The 14,519-nt window shown below is 40.8% G+C and overlaps 1 protein-coding gene across 3 annotated transcripts in view; it reads right to left on the bottom strand.

The window, feature by feature from the left end:
* The window catches only part of LOC127379218 (PC-esterase domain-containing protein 1A-like), a 35,989-nt gene extending 25,089 nt beyond the window's left edge, over nucleotides 1–10,900 (bottom strand). For 2 of the 3 annotated variants that reach the window (XM_051428561.1, XM_051428562.1), the window contains exons 1-5: nucleotides 10,801–10,900; nucleotides 9,783–9,903; nucleotides 9,332–9,411; nucleotides 7,325–7,557; nucleotides 453–603 (exon numbers count right to left, since the gene is read on the bottom strand). In XM_051428561.1, coding sequence (XP_051284521.1) covers nucleotides 453–603; nucleotides 7,325–7,557; nucleotides 9,332–9,411; nucleotides 9,783–9,858 — 540 coding nt within the window. In that variant the 5' untranslated portion in view covers nucleotides 9,859–9,903; nucleotides 10,801–10,900. The remainder of the gene's footprint in view (nucleotides 1–452; nucleotides 604–7,324; nucleotides 7,558–9,331; nucleotides 9,412–9,782; nucleotides 9,904–10,800) is intronic. The other variant, XM_051428560.1, reaches the window with a different exon arrangement.
* Nucleotides 10,901–14,519: the final 3,619 nt, after the last annotated feature.

Genomic DNA, 14,519 nt, shown 5'->3' with positions numbered 1-14,519 from the left:
GGTGCTGCAGTATTGTGTTCTATCAGCCTCTCTTTGCTTTCCTGGAGAAGTCTATAGATTGTTATTTCTATTTTGTATGTATATAGTCAGAACACAAAATGATGATGTTTAAGAAAAGGTGAACACCTCATTCAGCAGCCGAAAACTCATTAATTCCTCAAGGCCAGTGTTTAGTGTTATCTTTACAGATAGGAAACTCTACAAAGCAAAACCCACAGTTCTGACAATGTTGCTATGGTCTCTCACAAAGAGCAAAGGTCCAAGCCAATGTGAGAACATTACATAAGCCAGTCTCTTTATTTGCTTTATCTCTGCAGCTCTTCTAATTCCACAATGCCAATATGCAGCTGCTCATTTCCCTGCTCTCTGGATGAAGGGGCTAATAAGTGAAATCAGTTGGTGTATTGTATAGTTGGAAAGAAAACCTGCAGGCCCATAGTTGTGATACTCACTTCAGGCACCAAGAATCCACCCTTGATCTTCTTGCCAAGCGGCATGGCCAGACTCCACAGGATGAGACAGTCATGGCGAACAATGGTTTTAATCTGGCCAAAGAACTTGTGAAGGTTCTCTTTGTACTGTTGGAGACCCCCCAGGCCATACCTGACATAGAAAACATTTAGAAAACCACATTAGTGAAAATGAAGCCACCATACATACTTTGGCAATACTAGAAATGTCTTATTGTATTATGAGTTATTATGAGTTTTATTATGTGTCCTGGATTTGGATGTCCACTGACTTTATAATGTCCTCCCACAACTCATGACAGATGGGATGATTTTAAGGGTGCTCCGATCAGGGTTTTTGAGGCCTATCACTGATCACTAGAAGCAGTATCAGCTGATACCGATGACTGCGTCTATTTAAAGCATTGTGTTTATAGTGTACGCACACACACACACACAACTACAACTCTAATACACACCGGCTTGCCCCACCCCGCCTCTCTCCACATACAGGCTGCTGACCCCATTCATTTGTTGGTCAGCAGTAAGTTTTATATGGTAGATCTATTGCCAGTGTCAAGTTATAAAGTTATGGCAAAATTCCCATGCCAAGTTCTTGTTAACTCTTATCAAGGAGCGATAGAAAACATCCAGAGTGGAAACAAACTTGGCATGGGATGTTCACGACACAGAACCGAAAGGCTCTACAGCGCCCAGAACATCATTGGCACCAATCCAACGAGCATCAGTGATATCGGTGAAGTGAGGTGCTTGCGCAGAGTCCAAAGGATACTGAAAGACAAAACCCACCCAGCCACAGCCTGTTCATCTGCTGCCGTTACCCAGTCTGCATCTGGCAAGCACTACAGAAGTATTCACCTCCAGACTTCTCATAAACATCAGCTCTACATGTAATACCTGTCCTAGATTGAAGAAAGATTAAACTGCACTACATTTGTGAAATTAACATTGATCTTCATTTACATTATACCATTAGAGCTGCATTTCATTCAAACAGTCAAATCCTGTATTGTACTATTTAACTATAAAATAAGGAATCTGTCTGAATGTCAGTCTGTCCTTTGAATATGTTAAGAAATGTTCATCCAATTGACTTCACACTCAGCACTCTGTTGGGTCCTCAATGCACCTGCACACACACACACACACACACACACACACACACACACACACACACACACACACACACACACACACACACACACAGTGACAATGACTGAATGAATGAGCCACGATGCACATGACAAGGAAAGTAAGAGCAGAAGGGTAGGGAGCTGGCTTTTAGAAAAAGTGAGTTTCCGAAGCAGTCTGCTGTGCCACCTGATTAGCTGCTGTCACCGATAAATAAATCCCATTGATAGGATGTAACCGTCTAGTAAAAGACCTTCTCATGTGAAACACTTACAACATGGTGGACCCCAATTGATTTCTGGGTCACAGACCAGAGGTCAGATGAATGAAGATGCCAGGAAGCATTACGAGCTAAATCAAACACAACCACTGTGTCACCAGCTGCTTCTTTTCATTGGCCAGTGGCAAAGAGAAACATCATCCTCAGCTTAGTAGACAGCTTGTAAATATTATCAATCTGTTGTCATATTGTGATCCTATGTAAACAGGAAGTGGGACTTGGGCCAGTGGGGACCCTGTCAGAGCCCCTCCTGCTGTGAACGCCAACAAAGTGGCACTTAACGGTAACTCCCACATGAAATGAATGAAGCATTAAGTACATCACAGCAGGCAGTGAGTGAATTGAAAGAGCTTTAGTCTATCATTACTGTACACGTTCTGATGTTCTGCTTTGTTGCTTGACATATAGTTCAAGATTTCCTCCTCCTAGGCAGCAGAGGGAATTTTCTGGAGCACAAATGTGTATTAGGACAGGAAAACAACAGGATGGAGCTGCTACTGGATTTTTCTCTGGTGGCGGCTGCTTGAGCGGTTCCATTCAGTGTACATGTACTCTGTACATAATTAATCACACACTCATCTCCCTCTCACTACAACTGAGCCCGAACAAGGCTCAACTTTAATGAAATTCATACCAAACAAATGAGAGGAGGACCAGGATGTGCAGAGGCAGACAGGAGTTCCAGCAAGTGGGAGAACAAAAACCTAGTCTCATCACGATAACTTATGAAACATACCTCTCAAGAGATCACTCTCATATTCAATGCAGACACTGTACAGGAAATCATTTATAGTCAGCAGAGTGAAGTTTTTTGCGGAGGCTGAAGCAGTCAGACAGTGACAGCTCATGGTGCTCTGCTGTTTTAAGAGCTTGTCAGGAGCCAGAGAGGACAGGGAATGAATAGTCTATAGGTGGAGACTTGTACAGCAGACAGTGTGACAAAAACTCCATTAAATGATTCTGGAGTTTAACGCTTTGCCGATTAGTGGCTTCATTCCTGGGAGCACAGAAGTTACAGCATTTTCAGAATCTTTTTGCAAAAAAATACTTACTACATAGCAGCTCACACAGCAACCTATCACACAGTAAAGCAGCTACTTATTGATTAATTAATCCAGTATTCTACCAATTATTCCATTAATTAAACTAGTAATTGGATGAAAAATACTTACATACTTACTACGATATAGAAAATAAGACTTTTAGATTGGTTTCAGTGTTTCCTCTAGGGTTTCTTACAGCAGAGGAGGAAAAGCTTCTGTTGTACCCTCACTGTACTGGTAGTGGAGTATTTTCAAACTGTGGTATTAGTACTTTTACTTAAGTAAAGGATCGGATTTCTCCACCCACAGCCTAACCGCACTGTGTGTTACCAGCCGAGCCTTCCCCTTCAAGGAAAGACAAGTCTAGAGAGTCTGTTGTGGGAAGTGAGTCTTTCCCGGTGTGTGTGAGGGGTAGTTGTGTTACTTTAGTCAGCCCCAAAGTGTATAGATGAGCAAAGGTTGCAGTATAACAGTTACTGATTGTCTGTGTGTTGTGTTTGCTGCTACAGAAAATAATTTCACTTCACAACTGAGTTGGTCAAGACTGTGGACAGCTAGTTAGCTGGTTAGCAGCTATGAGTCAGCTTAAAGACAATTAAAATAGCCTAAACCAGAGGTAATGCGTTTTGGAGCTGGAATCCACATGTGATCAGATGATTGATCAAAGAGGCGTAGGGGATTGATTGAAATAGAAAAACTCAGATTGCATCCTCTGAAGGGGGCGGAGCAGTATGGTTCGAAATGGAACATCGCGAGGGTTCACTTTGTATAGGGTCCCCCCCGGGGGTCCGCAAGCCATAGCTTGTCCGCAAAATTATTTGCAATAACTTATTAAAGTTATGCCGTATCATTAAAAACTGTGTAAGTACACATGGGAACCACTGCGCCAATAAAACGTAAATACTGATCCAATTACTCCCACTTACGTTAGCTTTGGGCCAATCAAAACTCCCAAAGGATTGTATCACGTAAATCTGACACACATCACTCGCTCGCATCACTTTGCTCAGGACACACTTAGCGTACAGCTCCTGCTGATGTTTAGCTAGCTAGTGGCGATGGATGCCTATTTAAGACCGTCCACTTCATCAAGTGATGTGAAGCCCAAACCAGCTAAACTGAGAAGATATGTCGACAGTTATCTCGAGCTTGGTTTCATTCAGAACAGCGACGGTAAGAGCACCAGCGGATCTAAAGGTGGTCATAAACAGTATCTTTATGTTGACATTCCCTTTTCAGTGTTTCACATTCTCTTGTGATAGATGGACAGAAGCTACCTCATAAACTGTTGATTTTTCAGGTTAGAGACAACCAGTAGTAAAGGTTTGTAATGTCCATATCTATAGTCATTTGAAAATATGTCTTCCTTATAAGGCTCGAATGGCCCTACCATGTAAATATTTGTTCCTTTCCTCGAGAATGTGTTGATTTTTCAATTGTTGGTTTTATATAATCCCTCAAAGCGCTTTAGCCATGAAACTTGAAAACTTAACTGTATTCATAAGACTTTGCCAGTCTTGTTACTGTTCATTTTCTGAAAGCTTAAGATCTGTTACTTGAAAATTAGAAATGCTGTGAGGTCAAAATGTAATCTGAATAAAAATGACCCTGTGTTTAAAAGTACAGAAATGGTATTAACATTTATTTATTCAAATTTAATTTGTTTAAGTTCATTTCTATGAAACTCGCCTTAAGTATTTAGGTTGAAAAGTTTAAAATATAAATATTCCTACAGCATCTAGTACAAATGTCAGTAAACATATGTTTAATCGGCATGAGGATTATAAGGGGGTCCTTGGAAAATGTTCTCCCCTGTAAGGGGTCCTTGGCTCCAAAAAGTTTGAGAACCCCTGCTTTATGTTACCCCCACCCAATAGTTGGATGGATGAGTGGCTGGATGGGGATCCAAATCTAAGTGGTGCTTTCTTAAAAACAAAACACAAACAAAACACTGGCTCTACGTGGGGCCTTTCATTTTTTCACACGTTTCGTGGTGGTTCCATGTGCACGCGTGGAAGGGAGCGGTATTCAGTTGGTTGCAATCTGTAGCTTCACCAGTAGGTGCCACTAAATCCTTCACACTGGTCTCTTAATTTTTTATTAATAGTAATGCATTTTTTCATTTTGAAATGTGTTAGAGTCTCTTTGTCCAATTGACAGTCAGGCACAGTTTCAACAGAGCCACAGTCTGATATCAGCACAGGCCAAGGTAACCTACTAATGTAATACTGATTTGAATGACAAATCTAGTCAGACAGCCATCATAACTGCATCTCCTTCGAGTAGTAACGGGAACTCTGTCTATCACAAGACAAATGGATGGCCAGCAATTTCCTGCATCAGGTCCCAGGGTCAGACCCTTGGCCGGTGATTATGACGCACTCAGTCAAAATAAATGATCCTCCTGTAGCACAGGAGGCCACTGTACACTGCTGATAGTCTAAGCTTTATCACAACTAAATATTATTTAACATCAGTTTACTTTTCCGCTCATGGTAAGCTTGTGATCCCACCATGAGGATCCTGCACTGCTCAAGTATCGACAGCTTAATCCACATTAACACACACATCAAGTTTACTAGTGAACAGTGAGAGGATGGTGAGCTCCGAGCATGAAGAACAGTGTATAGGTAATCCAATCACACAGACCAATATCTTAATTGGCTCGAACCACCACTTACAACCTAAAAATCAGAGGTGAGGAGCCTCCTACACAGACAGCTTCTGTCAGTGACGAGGATAGACAGAGGGAGGTGCAGCAGGTAAAGGATGAGAATCCTTTCCCTACTAAAGACCAAGAAAGATTCAACAGGGACCTCCAGGTGCATCCCAGTGGGACTCTCATGAAGTCAGACTGAAATTAAATTGAATGTTTGTCTGCTACAGCATACATATCTCCTCTGTAAATCATTTGTCCTGTGTTCTCCTTTGAGAATCCCACAAGGGAGAACTGTATATCTAATATATTTGGTTTCATGATGGTGGACTCTAGGTTTGCATTACTTTGATGGAATACTGTTCCGGTATCCGTCTACATAGACAGATACATACAGCCCAGAAAATCTCTTGTACAGCAGTAACATCAGCGTTCTATCAGGCAGAGCAGACGGTCAGACGGAGCCAAACAGCAGAGTGCCACACTTTCCTGCTAAAGTCTTCATTATCTATTAATTACAATGGTAAATGGTAAATGGACCTGTACTTGTATAGCGCCTTTCTAGTCTTCCGACCACTCAAAGCGCTTTTACACTACGTGCCACATTCACCCTTCCACACACATTCAGTGATGGCAAAGTCCATCGAACAGAAACTAACATTCATACACATTCACACACCGATGCACAGCATCGGGAGCAATTTGGGGTTCAGTATCTTGCTCAGGGATACTTCGACATGTGGCACCAGGGGCTGGGGATCGAACCCACAACCTTCCGATTTAGGAACGACCCGCTCTGCCTTTGAGCCACAGCCGCCCCATGAACACAGCTTGTCCTGCAACATACAAACATTCACCGGGGAAAAGTGCACTGCTAACGTCAGTTTGCAGGCTATATAGCTAATTAGCTTTTCAGCTACAGCACATTAAACAAATTAAATGTAAACGTGCAAATGTAATTTGGCTCCAGTTAGATGCTGATGCGGTCCTTACTCTTCAGTAAAATGCTTTTCTGCTTAATCTTTAAAGGCCTGTTGCTTCTGTGACAGCCTTAGAAACATACATGCAATAGTGCTGGGTTCGAAAACTCAGACGCTGCCCCCCCAATCCCAGATTCATTATCAATGACAGGGGGAGCTGCTAATAAAAAAGGATGCTGAATTTTAGTGAAATAAAGGTCAGCATGATAGTATCTGTTAGTGGCTGATTTAATGGTCTGCCTCCCATGAACGAGTTGGAGCTGCTCAGCGACGTTGTTCAGAGGCACAGTACACACACTGCACGAGAGGAAAAACAGCTGTACAGCCAGAATATTTTCTCATCTATGTCTGTGAATTAAGGGTTTATTTCGACCAAAACACAGTGGAAAGACTAACCAAGACAGTTTTGCTGAGTTTTATTTCGTTTCAGTTGAGTTTGAATAACAGGTGCTTTACAATGACTTAACAACGCAATTAGGCTGGTCTTAGTTCAGTGGAAGATAGAAACTTGAATTCAGAATGTGTATGGTTGCATTTGTCTGTTTATTAAGTGAAATAAGAGACAGAATATTTCATTTTTATTTGGGAGTTTACTTTGTTTATTAAAGCTCAGAGAGTTTGGGGCTGTGAACTCGCTGCAAATTCACTACTCGTTTCCTGCTGAGACTTCCACATGCAACCACCCGTTACCACCTGCCTGGCGTTCCATATTTCCTGACCAAAGTGTTAATTAACAGAACACAAAGTGTATGAAGCTACGTCACCTGGTGATGTCCCAAACACAGGAGCTGACGATAATGACATCAGGTTCAAGTCCTTTCCTGAAGTCTTCCAGGATGCTCTCCATGTACGGTGAGTAGATCCGCGTCAGGAAGTAGAAACGCAGCAGGTGGTGGTTGGAGCAGTACTGTCGGACCTCTCTGTACTCGGTGCCGTTAGTCAAGAGACCTAATCGGCCTCCCTCCACCAGGACATCCTGCTCAAAGGAAAACTCCCCCTGGAGCACAGACAGGGAGAGAGTTAAATGCCAGTGTCCCAGCACAGGGAACCAGAGTCTCTTCTTCATCAACACAAGTGCATTTCATAGTTCATGTAACAAAAGGTCAGTGGCTTTTGTTGCAGTTGAATAACATTTAAAGGCCTGTGGCTGTACTCCTAAACAATCTCACTTTACCACTAGAAAGGCATTATAAGTTCCTAGCAAAGAGATTCCTTTTAAGACCTATGGCACAACGCTCCTGCTTGCTGCAGCGGCCAAGGGTTCGAATCCAACCTGCGGCCCTTTGCTGCATGTCATCCTCTCTCTCTGCCCCCCTTTCCTGTCTGTCTTCAGCTGTCACTATCATAAAGGCAATAAACCCCCCCCCCCCAAAAAAATATATTTAAATAAAAATGAACATCAACATTGACATATTGTTACCATTCAAGTTAATTTGGTGAACTTGTTAGCAAATTGTTGCTAATTTAGACATCCAGCAGTTACAGAGCGACATTAGCATTCATTTGGAGTTGTGTTTGTGTTCACCTTTGGTCTTCACCAACTCCTGAGAAAAATGATCTCTCTCTTTAGCTGCTAAATGCTCCACTGTGTTCACCAGCTCTCACTGTGTCTGTCTGCTGTTTGTTGCTGAGCAGATAGAGTACAGTGGGTTTATAAAGCTTTTTCTCTGAAAACAGCGCTGCGACAGTGAACCAGTAAAGTTGTGGCTGGGACAGAGGGGAGAGGAGCTGCAGATTCAGATGCTAATTCTCTGTAGGTTCATCACTACCAGACACACTTATTAACATCGTCGTTTTTACATTGCTGGTCTGAGGAGGAGGATGGTTTGAAGAGTAATTTTAGTAGTTAATCAGTGTAGCATAACTACATTTTTGTGTCCAGGTTACAAAGAGTTACTGAATTACATCAATTTGTAGAAGAGCTTGTGGAGCTGTTAACAATGAAAAGAAATAGGGCTGCACAAAATGGTAAAAACATCATATTGTGATTATTGTGACAGATATTGCAATTGTGATATGATTCACAATTAGTGTGGGAATGGTCACCATTATAAATTTCAGAGACAAAAACTATTAAAATCCTGATGATGTGACATCTGTTGGGGTCTGTACCAAACAAACATGTTTTCTTAAATCTGGACAAGATTTGTAATCCAGGACATCCGAATACTTCATTATTCAGTATAATGCTGTTCGTCACACATTTCACCTTTAACAAAAAACTGCAGCTTTTGAGATTTGCATTATGCACTTTGCCATTTTGCTATATTGCGATGATTTGATAATATTTCGATTAATTGTGCAGCCCAACAAAATACCCTTACAAATGAGACAAAGAGCCTTGTTTTTAGGGTTGATCTTCGTTTTAACCCTTATGTGATAAGCCTCATTACGGACAAATGTAAATCTTTCACCATGTTTACACAGCCTGTTAATCATCTCGCAACCACTCAGATATATCTTGACACCCCTGCAATAGACAATATAAAACAACTCTATACCTAAACACATTGGCATCTATTTTAAAAGGTAGAAAGCAAGAATTAAGCCTGTTTTTTGTTCCTATTGGTAACTATTTGCCTTATGATCACCACCCTGAGGACAATTTATCCTCCACCTTAATTGCCACTATATCACTAGGTATGCCACAATATTAAAACCTGTTCCTGAAGGCTTTGAATTCAACACAAAGATGTGTGTTGAGACAGGTTCTTAAGTGTGTTCTACAGGTACAATTGAGTGTGAATGAGAAAGCTTGTGGAAAGATTTACTTTGGACTTAAGCTGAGACAGAGTCAAGTACTGATCCCTCTGAAGCAGCAGAACCAGGTCTTTGTACATGGAGCGCTGCACTGAAATCAAAGAACAAACGCAACAGGCTTTACTCGCATCAAGTAGGAGAAAAAACTCAAAGATGTCAATCAACTTCGATGAAAAATAAGAACTTGAAAAGGAACAGAGCAGTGGGGAATTTCTAGGGTGCTAAGATGTGAAGTGGTACTTTTAGAAATATAAGATTCTGTGTCTGGTAAATACTGTAGGCTACATGGGATATTGAATCCAAGCTGGCACCTTCTCTCTGTTCAAGAATTTAATCCTAAAATAGTTCAGGAAACATTTTAGTATAAAGATTTTTTTAAAGCAAAAATTCCTGCCTATAACTTTAGGCTCTGACAGAGTAGAAATTTACATTAATGTCAAATGTTTTGTTCATGTCTCTCACCTGATCCACCAAGAACCACCACAAACTTGTTGTGCAGAAGCTCCCTGGCTTGTCTCCGGCTTACAAACGCCCTCATAGCTGCACAGCGGTCTGATGTTGGAATGGGAAGAGAGGAGCCTGTCTGAGTGAGTAATAATATACAGTTTACATTCTCTAACCCCTCTTTCATCATTTGACATAAATAAGATGGTTTCAATGGCTTTTTGTGTGCCTCTGCATATTGTGATTATCTAGACTGATAGATACGATTTGTGATTAGTGGGAATGCTCATTTTTGCACAACAATTTGAATTTTCACTGAAAACAAAAACTATTAAAATCGTGATGATGTGACATTTTTTGAGGTCTGTATGAAACAAGCATGTTTCTTTACATCTTGTGGGCCAGGGGATCTCTGATGGAATACAGTATTTCATTATAATACTGTTTTAACACACATTTGATCTTTATCAAAAAATGACAGCAATACACACAGCATCACCTAAAACATATTAGTTCTGATATACTGTACAAAGTATTTTTATGCCTATTGATAATTCAGTAGCACTTTTATTTAAAAGTATCAAAATATAGAAATGTTAAAAGTGCTTCATCCTTAGTTGTTTCTAAAAGATAACACAAACTGTGCTAAAAAATACACTGGAGGCTGACATAGATCAGTCAGATCTGAACCCTGCAGAATTGTGCTTATTGAGAATTCACCAAGCAGCAACTAGCTTAGTTTCAGTGGTGCTCCTCGCTGCTGCTCACTTTCTCAACCTTGTCGCACGTTACTTTGTGAGCGTCAACTCAACCAAACTCCGTTTAAAAATGTGTCAATTAACATACAACACATTCAAATATTTGTCGGACAACTGAACTAACTGTCGAAATAATTTCGAAATAATCCTTTAATAAATGAACGCCGAATTTAAGAAATGTGTGGCTGTTATTAATTTACGGAAAGTGTAGAAGTTATGTCGCCTTTCTATAGCTTTAAATGTAATTCAGGTTAAGTAGTAAAACACATTCGTCTCACCGTAGTGGCGGGAGGTGTCACTCTCCTGTGACTGCAGTCCTAATGAGCTGCACCTGAACCAGTTAGCACGGTCAGTACACACAGTCAGTACACACACACAGTCAGTACACACAGCACAAGTACACACAGCATACACACAGTCAGTACACACACACAGACAGACAGTACACACAGACAGTACACACAGTAGTACACACACACAGTACACACAGTCAACACACACAGACAGACAGTACACACAGACAGTACACACAGACAGTACACACAGACAGTCAGTCAGTACACACAGTCAGTACACACAGTCAGTACACACAGACAGTCAGTACACACAGTCAGTACACACAGTCAGTACACACACACAGACAGACAGTACACACAGACAGTACACACAGTCAGTACACACAGACAGTACACACAGTCAGTACACACAGACAGTACACACAGACAGTCAGTCAGTACACACAGACAGTACACACACACACACACAGACAGTACAGGAACTGCTGTTCGTTCATACAATCTAACGTTAACTACTTCCTCCTTACCTCCACGCCCTCTGGTTAATCTTTTAGTGCAATGCCGTCCGTGGCCGCTAGGGCTACGATTCAAGTTCGCTCCAGTTACTGTAAAAGATATTTCCGGTGTACTTTAGACACACCCCCTTTTTTTGAACACCAAACACTAATTTGACATTTTGATTTTACAGTCTGAATTAAAGTCAACATTTTTCATTATTTGGATTTTACAAAAATGTGAAAATGTTTCCTGTTAATAGGACCAGTGAATAAAGAGTGAGCAACATGTGGGCAGCTCTTTAAAGGTATGGAGGCTACTGGGTAGTTCTGGTATCTGTAAAGTTCTCTTTTAGGATCTAAATGTAGTTTTCAAAGTCGTAACCACACGACTATAAGAAAAACTGCTCGTTAAATAATTCCCTTTGGTCTAAGATGAGTCTATAAACATACAAATAGCCAGCTCATTTTAGTATAAACTTTCTGTGTTTCCAGATTCTCAGATAAAATACATTAGAGGACATTACCTCAAAGCTAGCTAGTCCTGAATTTATTGTCCTCATTTCTGGGAAATATGCTAAGTCTATTTGATGTATTGACAAAACTTAAGACGAGAAGATTGATACCACTGTCGTACTTTTACCGTAAATATAAAGCTACAAGCCAGCGGCCATTTTAGCTTTGCACAACAACTGAATTTATTGTCCCAATTTTACAATTAAAGGAATATTTCCCAAAAAATAATTGGGAAATATGCTAAGCCTATTCGGTTTCTTGAAAGAAGTTAGATGGATAGATTGACATCATTCTTATTTCTGTAACTATGAAGCTTCAAGCCAGCTAGTGTTAGGGATCAGTCATTTTAATATATTTGAATACACATAGATGTGAAAGCCTGCGGCACCCAGATCTGACCGTGGCTCTGGTTTGTGTGATATTCAGTTGGTATAATAATTCATTTTCTTTTAGGGCGCTGTCTCTCAGAATTGCTTGGGTGGTGTGGTAAGAGACTGGGACCAGTCTGAGCACCAACAAGGATGCACCAAGTCTAAACCACGGTTGCTTCCCATCTTATGTAAAACAGATATAACCTCTTGTAACCTTTGGTCATTACTGTTTTTGGGGCGAGAAAAGACAGTAACAGCATTCTGCTGACTGTGGCTTCTCAATCCAAAAAGATCCTTGTAAGTATGATTTGAATTCTACAATTCTAAATAAACTTCTTAACTGAGAGAAGTTGTTTGTCATATGTCCGAAAGATCATTCTGATACACGACACTAGCTTAGCTTAGTTTAGCACAAAGATTCAAAAGACTGGAACAAAACCAGCCTACCAGCACAGCTCCAGCTCACTAATCAACATGTTCATCTTTTTTGGTCATTTTCAGATTTATTGCACAGCTTGTGAAGGCGACTACAGGCAGCTACTCGGCCTAATGCAAAGCTAAGACAACCTGCTGCTAGCTATAGGTTCATCTTTACAGTACAGACATGAGAACTGTCTCAATATTCTCCAAACGTCAGACCTTTCCTTTCAAATAAAGTCTTATTTTCAGTTCACTGATAACTCATTCATTTTTCTGTCACTAAAGGGTTCTTATTGGACTTGTGCTTTCAAATCAGGTCCCACCAGTTTTAATAACCTGCTGGATGTTGTCTGGCTGTGTGCGTGTGTGAGTGTGAGTTCAGTGCATTAGCTGAAGGGGAGTCAGAGACATCTAAGGCAACTGCACTCTGATGTGTCAGTCCAGATCAGCCTTGGGTCGACCGCTCAGAGGTGGTGACACTGCAGGCTACAGCCTTGTGGCAAAAAAGAGGGAGAAGTCTGTAGTAGTTTTGACTTTTGTTTGATGCTGTGACCATAAATAATTTAAATACTATTAAACTCAGAACTCAAATAAAAAATTCACATGGCCCTTATCCTCTTCCGTAATTATGGAGTAGGGAGAGGTAAAAAGACACCAATATTGCTGTAGAGGGGCTGAAGAAACACCTTCTTATGTTTTTTCTTGAGAATGACTCTTAACAGTTTGATCTAACTTGTACTGAACATGTCTGACATGGCAAACTTCAGGATGTGTTAAAGTACTAAATATAATATAATATATAATATATATTATATATAATATAATCTGTCAAATGATCATAAATATGACACAAGAAAACAATGAACACAACTTGTCATTAAAAAAAATCTCTCTCAAGTGAATTTACTTACTGTGGTCCAAAAAGGCTTTATGAGTATGATGTAACCACGTAATTGGTGGTTCTGGTCAGTGTTGCGTTCTGTACGTGCTGATGGAGTCTGGCACAACGGTCTCGGAGAGAATGGTAAATGGTAAACGGACCTGTACAGCGCCTTTCTAGTCTTCTGACCACTCAAAGTGCTTTTATACTACGTGCCACATTCACCCAAAGTCCATCAAACAGAAACTAACTCATTCATACACATTCACAGCATCAGGAGCAATTCGGGGTTCAGTATCTTGCCCAAGGATACTTCGACATGTGGCGGGAGGAGCCAGGGATCGAACCCACAGCCTTCCGATTAAAGAACGACCCGCTCTGCCTCTGAGCCACAGTCGCCCACAACTGAGAACTGTTGTGTAACTTCTGCTAATGGTACACTGCTAATATCAGTCATTTTTAAAAGCAATAAGAAACATTGGTTGGTGACTGTGCTCAATTAAAGGTTGTTCATTGTTAAAATCACAAGGCAGGTTATTTTAAAAGTCAGTGCGGTCTTGTACGTACTCATGTAGAAACTTTTTATTATTCCAATAAAAGGCTAGTGGTTTTTATTTGTACCTGCTGCTGTTTTTTTGTGCTTTTAGTTAAATGTATTTATTCTATTTCTTTTTTACTCTTTGGCTGTCTGTAAAGGAAACAATGAAAAACCTAATGAAAAAAAATGGCTAGCGGAGCAGTGGCTAGCTTGGATGTCCCATCAGGACTTGGACTCTCTATTGCCGTTACCCTGAATGCACTGTAGAGGCAACAAAACCTGTCTGGCTGCTGTTTTTATAAACCCCACACCTCATTTATGAGGCTCACCAACCGAGGGCTAGCCTGAGGAAAGACATTAGCGTATTTATTCACCTCCTTCAGGGCTGTGGCTGCACAGAGCGTGATTTATAGATAGTGGAGCTGGAAAAACTCAGCTCTTTTCATTTAGATCACGTCTGCTGTCTGGCGCGGAATCCACCC

This window comes from Dicentrarchus labrax, unplaced genomic scaffold (genome assembly GCF_905237075.1).
Source record: "Dicentrarchus labrax unplaced genomic scaffold, dlabrax2021, whole genome shotgun sequence".
Classification (NCBI taxonomy): domain Eukaryota; kingdom Metazoa; phylum Chordata; class Actinopteri; family Moronidae; genus Dicentrarchus; species Dicentrarchus labrax.
This window is presented reverse-complemented; position numbering and strand designations above follow the sequence as displayed.